Here is a 9,535-nt window from a genome sequence, read left to right as displayed (position 1 = left end):
TACAATACAATACAATACAATACATACTTAAGTGAAGCTATGATCTTCGCAGTTATGAACGCAATTTTTGCAATTGCGTAGAGAAGCCTGAAAAATTCAGGACTTCAACGGGGTTTGAACCCGTGACCTCGCGATTGCGGTGGGACGCTCTAACCAACTGAGCTATGAAGCCACTGACGTTGAAAGCTGGTCAAATGATTTCATATATGATTCATTTCATATACCATTCATCATTGATTCATTCCTCACGGGATCATTAGAACCTACAAATGACAGCTCCCAACGTCAGTGGCTTCATAGCTCAGTTGGTTAGAGCGTCCCACCGCAATCGCGAGGTCACGGGTTCAAACCCCGTTGAAGTCCTGAATTTTTCAGGCTTCTCTACGCAATTGCAAAAATTGCGTTCATAACTGCGAAGATCAAAGCTTCACTTGATTTCATATCCGCAGTTCATATATGATTCATTTAATATACCATTCATCATTAATACATACTTAATTGACCACTCCCCCATAGAAGCTTTTTAGGGCCGATGAAACACAATCCCAACAAAACAGAACATTCAACAACAACTGACCGGAGGCAAGCTAGTTGGCTATTTACAAGTGCAGCTGAGAAACTGAAGCAAAAACTACCAGGAACAAATTGAACCAGTGGTCAGAGCGGGTCTCCAGATCTCAAGGCAAGCTCCCTAACCACTGGGCCACACTTCCTCCATGACCTGGTATATCTGCGAATGGGCAAAGAGCAGGCGTCAAATAGTTCAATCTAAACTACCGTTGCTTCGTATTTAAAATCTCCCGTGGCTTCTCCATAGTGTACTACATAACATGGTAAAATGTGATGCGAATTGAAGATGACCAATTCTTTCCCATTAGGGGAGGTGTGGGAATCGTGTCCCATCTCCAGGGGCTCTCCATGTATCAGCCTGGTACATCGATAAACCTTCCCTGGGAGGACCTGGCATAGAAGGAGCCTTGATGCACCTCGGATAAAGGTCATTGAGTAAGACGGATACTCGCTGAAGTACACGCCTCGGCCGTAGTATCCTAATAACGAATGAAACGTAGAAAAATATTAACCGTGCCAGTTATTAGGGACTTTAAGCAAATCGCTACGACTGGCGCTGATACGGCTGCCGGAAGTAAATTTCTCCCAAAATGAGACACTGCGCATGTACGTCGGTTGCATCCAGCCGTAGTAGACTGTTGCCATAGTATGAAATCTGACTACGTGAGTCGCGATGTTTTGCCGTAGTGGCTACTACGTCGAGTTTATTTCGCTTCTCTGGCCCGTTTCAACGCACATCTCGGCATTTTAAGAATTCTGTTGGATACTATATCCTTTAAAGTCAATTTAAGTCAAGGATTATGTCGAGATTGCCTCTCATAAGCTTGTAAATCCGTATTATGAACTTACGATAAGTTTTGGCAAAGGTGTTGGAATGGCGAAGTGAGTCAAGTGAAATATTCGTGTTCAGCACAAGGTTGTTTTTCTTCGGTTAAGTTTGCTTTGAGTATTTAGTGAAGATGTTTTATGTCTGGATACTATACGATGCTATTTTGCTGCTTTGAGTATAGATATACGTGTCTTTTTCACTCGATATTCTTTGAGATATTTGTCTCTGAAATTGTATATTTCATCCATCAAATTGTTGTTATTGAACAAGGTGTATAGCATTTGCTTTTGCTCAGAAATAATCTGTTCGTCCTAGCAAGGCGAACAACGGCCATCGTCCTTTCAGCGAAGCCATTTGACTGTAAGAAACTAAATAAAAGAGATTTTAAACTCCTTCGCCCATGTTTCCTTGTATTTTGCTTTGCTATCCTTAAAATTTAGCAGACCACCGAAACGTACTCTCCCCAGATTTTTGCAGTCACGGCAGCCTTAGTAGCACCATCCGTAGTGATTTGCTTAAACTCCCTATTGCTTGTTACGCAGGGAAAGGTATCTAGATGTAAGCTTGAAAATAGACCATTTCCGAGTTCATAACTGGCTCCTCTTCAAAGCGAGTGTAAGTGCAAAGTTTTTGTGATGGTAATAAGTTCTAATTTACATATGAATGAAAACTAATTTACACAAGAAATGCTTCGCACTTAGACTCGCTTTAAAGAGGAGGCAGACATGAACTCGGAAATGGCCAATTCTGTTGACTTGCAGACTAAATCGCATCACATAACATTAATTAAAGAAGGACGATTGAATTCAGTGAGAGGATTCGGTGATAAAAAAAGGAGCAAAAATATGTACAAGAAAGCATAAGATAGTAAAAGAAACCCTTACTTCTTCTTAGGATCCATATCTTAAATACTTATTGAAAAAAAAAATTGCAGGGGGCTGTCTTGGTACAAAGGAAATTATTTGGACCCCCCCCCAAAAAAAAAAACAAAACAAAACAAAACAAAACAAAACAAAAACAAAAAACAAAAAAAAAGAAAAGGAAACGAAGGATGCACGCTTCTCCTCGTACTTCTCGATCGAAAATCCATCCAAACGGCCAGGGGCTAGCGCTCGAAGAAAATCAGAATGAAAATTTTAGGAGCAAGGGTGGCACAGTCGGTTAGTGCGCGGCCTTGGTGCAAGAGGTCCTGAGTTCGATTCCCGGATCTCGCATCCTTGTTTCGACTTCTTTCCTTTCCGTGTAGCTAAGTAACTTTAAATACCCGAAAATCGGAGCACTGATGGAGAGGGGGGAGTAAAATGAGCGCACCGTCGACCTCAGGTTTGTCAGTTGAATTACTGTTACCAGGAGCTCATAATGAGGAGCCTCTATCTCCCATACTTGGCCTCGGAGTCAACCCTTTCCCGAGAAGATTTATTTATAGAACACCTCCCTTGGGAGATTCAGCACGCTCACTGTTGTAAAAGCCAATCTCCCTTGGGACATTCAGCACGCCCACTGTTGTAAAAGCCAATCAAAACAGAGCTATCTCAGCGTCAAGGGTTGACTCAAGGAATTAGAGGGGATAGAGGCTCCTCTTGATGAGCTCCTGCTGTTACGAGTTATCGACGTTAAATATGGTTGCTTTACTTTACTTTTACTTTACTTTAAAATCCCGTACCCTCCGAGCAGTCGAAATGCGTAGCAAGATCAAAAAGCGGACAATCAGCAGGACGGTTTGAGGCTGGTACACGTGAATCTTGTTACGCACTTTGATCGCTCGGAAGACATGGGATTTTGATTTTCCTTGAGGGCTAGCTCCGGGCCATTTGGACGGATTTTCGATCGAGAAGTAGGAGAAGAAGCGTGAATCTTTCGGCCATTCTCCTGCGAAGTTTAAAGGCGGAGAGATACGATTTTCTGGGGAGAAATCGCCCCGGCGCTGGAGCGCTTCAAAAATCACCTTCACCCTTGTCCTTGTGTTTGAGAGGCACAGCAAACAGAGAACTCGAATCTTCAAAATCGCTCAAAATACCACTTCTAAGGCGAGAGAACGAGAGTTCACCGCAGGTAAGGTAAATACAACGTTTATCTAGCATTGATCCAGGCACATATTTATCGATATATCGCTACCGAAGAAGGAAACGGTCAATCCAATACGTTTATTATAAAATTATTAACGGTTACAGAAACAGATTGTGTGGCTTCCTGTGGCCATACCAGACCCTTTTCCCTGCGATAATAGCTCAATAGGTCATTTCCGAAATTACCATAGTACTCTTTGTTTGTCCCTCCAAATTTTGCATATGCATTGTTTCCAGTTTCTCTTAGGACTTACAATGGTCCCAAGAGAAAACAAAAACAATCCTTATGCAAAATTTGGAGCAAGTGCAGCACGATTATTTCAGTTTCCTCTTTCAACCAATGATATTGCTGCTTTGTGGCGTTCTCGTTGACTATCGCGACATCTGTCTATCACCATTCTCCCCTCGGCTCGCTTGCGTGACTGACTAAAGCGGGCGGTTTGACTGACTCGGAAGGGACTGCTAGCAGTCTAGAAGACGAGTCGCTTATTACAAATAAATTAATTAATTAAATAGTCCAACCTACCGGTATCTGTGGCATGCTCAAAATTTGCTTCCCCAGGAACTCTGAATCCAGTATTGCAAATAGAATGAATGTTTTCTTCTTTTGTGCCATGGAATGCCAAAACCGGATACGACATCTTCTCTCCCCGGGAGTTCTTCAATTTCTGTCGGGCTTTCTGAAATCTCCTCATTAAAACTGGATTCACTACATATTCTACCTTCGTCACACGGTACTTGTCAGTGGTGTCAACAAGCCGGTAAAACTGGGATTCTAAAACAAGTTACAGGGTTAGGGTTGCAGGATAAGTGACATCTTTAATTTATTGGGTAAAAAATCATTTCGAATTCAATTTATGGTGTGAGCTAATGTTCAGTTGATGAAAGCATTGTTAGGACAAAACCAGGTTAAAAATCATGGCAAGCAATGGTTTGGGTCTCACCATGGCCACGGTTACACTAAAGTCCGGAATCGGTGCAACCCCTGCTTTAAACATTTTCCATGAAACGAATTGACTTTAATGATGATTATTGTGACGATGATGACGATTAATAGTTTTTTCCTCACAAAGTTAGCGTGTCAAAGTATTCAATACAAATGAAACAAGGAAGAAAGTTAAGATCGTCTCGTTTACATCACCGCACTCATTTTTTAGTTCTCGTGGAAGATACCACTTTGGGCAAGTTACTACCGCGCACCGGTGGCTCAGTTGCTTGGTTGAGCAGCGGCCAGGCTGCCATGGGAGGTCGTGAGTTGGACTCCGGCCGGACCAACACTCAGAGTCTTTAAATAACGGAAGAAGTGCTGCCTTTGTAATTATATCCGCAAATGGTTAGACTTTCACGCCTTCTCGGATAAGGACTATAAACCGTAGGCCCCGTCTCACAAATATCTTCCATGTTCATTAGTTCTCTATGGGACGTTAAAGAGCCCACACGCTATTCGAGAAGAGTAGGGGATGAAGTTCCCGGTGTTGTGGCTGTCCTTTGCGAGTATATGGGTGGGTGGGTATAGCAGGGTCACATCAGCTGAATAGCTGCCAAAATCTCAACCTACTCAAACAAACAAACAAATAAACAAACAAACAAACCTGTAAACCCAAGTTTTAGGGTTCGAGCGCAAGAAAACAGGTCGTGCGCTTCTCCTCGCGCGTTTACATTTTTCTGCACTTGCCGCCCTAAAATTTTATTCCAGCGCCGCCTGCGCATATTATTCACCTGCAAGACGAAAATGCATCTGAGCTGCAGATCCTCCTTTATATTCTCTTTCAGCAAAAAGGGGAAAATAGCAGAGATCGTCTTTATCAAGAGCTTCTTGTTCGCCATCAATCATCAAATGACCGCGTTCCAGTTGGGAGAGAACTCTTCGAAGCTCCTTGTTCTTTTCCTCGATGATACCCAGTGTTTTGTCAAGTTCTTTCTTTAACAAGTCTTTCACCTCGAACGCTCTTCTTATGAGTTCTCTTCGTTCCGTTTCGGACAACAACGAGTAGGATTTCACAATACTAGGACCTCGACTCAGTACTGTGTCATCCCTTGATAGTCTACGAGAAAAAATTAGGAGCGAAAATGAATGCGCGTGAAGGGATTAAAATATCAAGTTAGGCCGTCCCAGGAGCCCATGACCAGGAGCTTCCCTATGCACTTTATCTTTGAGTTAACCTTTGCGCGTATTTTCTATTTTTAGAACTAACCTCTCCGTAGGAGACTCACATTTACATCAATTTAGATCAATCTGCACAATAGATCGTTTTCACGTGACGTCATCATTTTCTAAAATCCAAAACTAAATAGCCACGAAAGTTTTTATCCTCATCAGGCATAAGAGGCGGTAAATTTGTATTCATTTGCAATTTTAAAGCTCATTAGCGTGCTTCGTTTGGAAACCAGAGCATTTTGAATTTCTGAGTTATGGCGGTGCGTGACACGGGGCGACGATCAAGTTTATTGAGAAATATATATTTATCTCATGGTTTTGAGCCTTTTTAGAATTTAAAGCATTAGGAAAAGTGCTTAAGTAAATAGCTGTCTGTTCAGTACAGATGATCACTCGCCTAGATAGCCAAAGTAAGTAACAGATGTTGACACTATTTTCCGGCCGCCATATTGGTGCACCACCATGATGTGCACCAACATGGCGTTTTCATACTGGGCTCTGTAAATTTCTGCAAAACATTTCGACGAATATCTGAAGTTTCGGGAAACGCACGGGCCTAAAACTTGGAGAAGTGTCTTCTTCATTTATCTTCTACAACATCACGAATTCTTGACTTTTTCCAGTGGATGGTTTTCGATTTATTTTTTTATTGCGTGACAGTGAAAACGATCTAATATTGGATACATTCTTTGTTCTATTTTTGTCTTCGTTGGACAACAACTTTATGTTGATTGGCCATTCTAAAGAGTGCATATACAGAGCCGAAGAACTCGTGGCGTTCTAAAAATAGAAAGATACGCGCAAAGGATGACTCATAGCGGGCTCACGTTTGGAATTCACTTCCTTCCTTCATTAGGAAAGCCACCACAATTAACAATTTTAAGAGTCAACTTAAAACTTATTATTTTAAATTAGCATATTTTTAGTTTACGGGAATTAACAATTTTATTGGCACTTTGAATTCATGTAATTAATCTTAAGTTAACTTACAAATCTATTTATGAACATATTCTTAGCTTATATGAACTGATAAATTTTATTGGTATTTTAATCCATGTTAAGCGCATACGATCATTCTGTCATGAAGCATGCGCTATATAAGTTTTTAAGTTATTATTATTATTATTATTATTATTATTATTATTATTATTATTATTATTGTAGGGGAGAGGCAAGCTCTTTCTCATGGGATCCTGGCTGTCACCTTTATTTTTCTCCATTTACCGTTGAATGTTTTTCCTAATTTTCGGTCGGTTGGTCGACGAAAAGAAAACCAAGCAAACAAAAAGAAAGTCACAAGCAATCTAAGAAAAAAAAAACAGTTCTTAAGCTGCAAGCAGAAAGAATAGAGTGGCAGGGGAGCAGAAATGAGTTGAGAGTTACGTTAACTCTGGGGTTGCATCTGCATGGACAAAACCAATGTTTATATTTTTACAAATATGTTTTACTACAAGCTGCCTCATATCTTGTTATTTTTGTACACAAAATATGGGTCGGTCGGACGACCGTAAGCGGAGAAAAAAGGGCATGCCTTGGTGATTCGATAACTCTGATCAAATCAACTCTGGGAGGGTACCGTGTAGTCTCTTAGGGTGCGTTCGATTGACCGTATTCCGAAATAGGAATACATGGAATATAAGTTAGAAATCCTTCGTTTTTACCGAGATTCACATTAAAATTGTCAAATATCTGCTAAAATGCTATTTTATACATATTTTTGTTATCCTTGCTGCTTCGAAACGCACCAAACATACCGTTTTAATTCCGGAATAGGTCAATCGAACGTGACCCAAGTCTCCTTCGCAGCCGTCTTTCGGGTACCGTGAAGCGAAAGGGTCGATGCCACGACATGGTCAGAGACCAATTTACTTTTAAAACGAATTTTTAAATAAGTTTGGGATTCAGCATCACGTTCGCATAAAAGGGCAAAACGTAAAGGTACTCCTTGTCAAAAGAAACCTTCAAACGGTACTTGTTTTTTAGAAATAAAATAATTAGTCACGCATTCCTTTGAGATGTCACGTTTATCCCATAGAATCTGTCAGAATATCTCTCGCTGTAGGCTACAAAACCTTTTAAAGTGTGCTTTTGCGGTTGTTATAGATCTCTTTGAAATACCCGGTCACTTTTTATTCTTGTAGCGGCATCCTTTGAAGAACTAGACACATAACCAATGGACGCCGGGTTTTCTGGAGCACATCTGACATGTACAAATAGTAATTTGTCAATATGTTCTTGAAGTTAATAATGTTTATCTACTGTCTATTCTTTTCCCAGACAGAATGCAGAATACCCGGCCACTTAATTTGCATATGAATAGCGTCTATTATTATGATGAACTTGTTCACACGAAAGTGGCATCATCTGGGTGAGCTAATATTGAGTACACGTGGTTTTCGAAATGTACAGTAACTACGTTCAGTGCTCCATGCCAGGAATAACTACTCTTGTTGTGATATGATTTAAAAAGCTTAAAGAACATCAAATTAAAACTTCCATCACCTTTTATGTTAAGTACTTACTGAGAATCCAAACTATCAGCCCCTGATAGCTGTTGTTTAGTTTTACTCAGTCGATTTGAATTTTCATCTAGTGCTCCATTACTGTCACTGTCGGACAATTCCTCATAAATCTGTTGTGTTGATTCCAGTTCGTCGTAAGGTAACTCCGTAACATCACACTCATTCTCCTCTAAACAATTTTCTTCGTTTCTGTCATCTGTTTTCGTCGGATGCCAAAATTCAGCAAAGTGTATCAACTCAATTTTGTTACAATTGGCGCCGTTTTGACATACCGGAAGTTGCTCGTCTACTGCATGATCTTTCGCGCTCTTAATCGCGCTTCTATATTCGTCAGAATTTTTATCTCCGCCTGAAGATTCGTTTGAATTTGCGCATTTTCTCGTCAGGTAGCAGTGTTCCGTCGTTTGCTGGACAAGTTTCGGTCGTTTTTCGCAGGGTTCCATGGCAAACCACGTTTTTTCTCACGGGATGCGATGTCACGCGATAATGCTCCGCGGGACAGAGGGCTTAGAAACTAGTTCTCACGCTATCACGGCCAACATGGTGGACCAACTGTCTGTTGCTGTAAGTCTATGTACATGCTATGTCGGCACCTACTCCTTCCTTCGCTCATTTCAGCCAGAAAGATTACGAAAACATTTATGAACCTGCGGAGGATACTTTTCTTTTGATGGATGCTTTAGAAAAGGACACAGAATTCTTGAAAGAACGAAGGTACAGTACCCAATGAATTGAATCTCCCACCCGGCCCTCTATCTGAAAGAGTGTCTGTTTGCAAATATTTTGCTATTTAAATGTGGAGACCATTAAAACAATAGAACCCTTTATTTCTTTACCAATAGAGCTGTGGTCGCATCCACAACTATTGTTGTCGCCAACGATATCAATATCTTAAGTTTAAGTGCTTATTTGAAATTTTTTGGTCTTGTAGATCGATGACTCTGTTAGTACGTGAATGGATTACTAAGAAGCTTTCATTTGACTAACCCCATTCGAAAGGAAGCTTATAATCATTTTCGTACAGTCCCTATCACAGGTTCCCCAAGCTCAGACTGTGTGGGGGAAAGAAAAATATAAGGATTTGTATGGTAATCCTGATAAAAGACCAGGGAAGATAATTTTACGAAAAAATTCTCAATTAAAAAACCTAACCTTATTACCGTTGTGGGTTGCTTCCTTTCTGTGTGGTTTTTTTTTTCAGATTCAACGCTAATTGAACCATTATCAGTTCCTTGGTTGTCAACGGTTATAGTAAAATACCAAGGCTGAACACTGAATACTCAGAAGCCCACCGGATTGAGTCAAATATTCCCCTGATTAAAATTCCATAGTAGAATTCAAGGGCAAAGGTTTTTCTTTCATTTCAATCAGCTAGCCACGCAGTCGAAGC

The 9,535-nt window shown here is 40.7% G+C and overlaps 2 protein-coding genes across 3 annotated transcripts in view; one reads left to right on the top strand and one right to left on the bottom strand.

Moving 5' to 3' along the window:
* Positions 1-444: 444 nt before the first annotated feature.
* LOC138004339 (uncharacterized) lies at positions 445-8,630 on the bottom strand. The gene is made up of 4 exons (XM_068850823.1): positions 8,146-8,630; positions 5,185-5,510; positions 3,992-4,240; positions 445-1,049 (listed from the first exon to the last, which is right to left on the bottom strand). Exons 1-4 carry the CDS (start codon positions 8,586-8,588, stop codon positions 769-771), a joined length of 1,299 nt encoding a protein of 432 aa, XP_068706924.1. The 5' UTR covers positions 8,589-8,630; the 3' UTR covers positions 445-768.
* A 43-nt stretch (positions 8,631-8,673) lies between these two features.
* The window catches only part of LOC138004340 (methyltransferase N6AMT1-like), a 16,139-nt gene continuing 15,277 nt past the window's right edge, over positions 8,674-9,535 (top strand). The window contains exon 1 of one of the 2 annotated variants that reach the window (XM_068850827.1): positions 8,674-8,859. In XM_068850827.1, coding sequence (XP_068706928.1) covers positions 8,729-8,859 — 131 coding nt within the window. In that variant the 5' untranslated portion in view covers positions 8,674-8,728. The remainder of the gene's footprint in view (positions 8,860-9,535) is intronic. The other variant, XM_068850828.1, reaches the window with a different exon arrangement.

Source organism: Montipora foliosa, chromosome 5 (genome assembly GCF_036669935.1).
Source record: "Montipora foliosa isolate CH-2021 chromosome 5, ASM3666993v2, whole genome shotgun sequence".
NCBI lineage: Eukaryota > Metazoa > Cnidaria > Anthozoa > Scleractinia > Acroporidae > Montipora > Montipora foliosa.
Note: the sequence above shows the minus strand (reverse complement) of the source record. Positions and strands in the feature narration are given on the sequence as shown.

What these genes read in the sequence shown, in the direction of transcription:
- LOC138004339 (XM_068850823.1), bottom strand. Translation starts at nt 8,588, where the DNA reads ATGGAACCCTGCGAAAAACGACCGAAACTTGTCCAGCAAACGACGGAA. An exon ending in GATGCATTTTCGTCTTGCAG is followed by an intron (nt 4,241 to 5,184) that starts GTGAATAATATG and finishes AACTTGTTTTAG; the next exon opens with AATCCCAGTTTTACCGGCTT. An exon ending in TGAGCATGCCACAGATACCG is followed by an intron (nt 1,050 to 3,991) that starts GTAGGTTGGACT and finishes ATTCGTTATTAG; the next exon opens with GATACTACGGCCGAGGCGTG.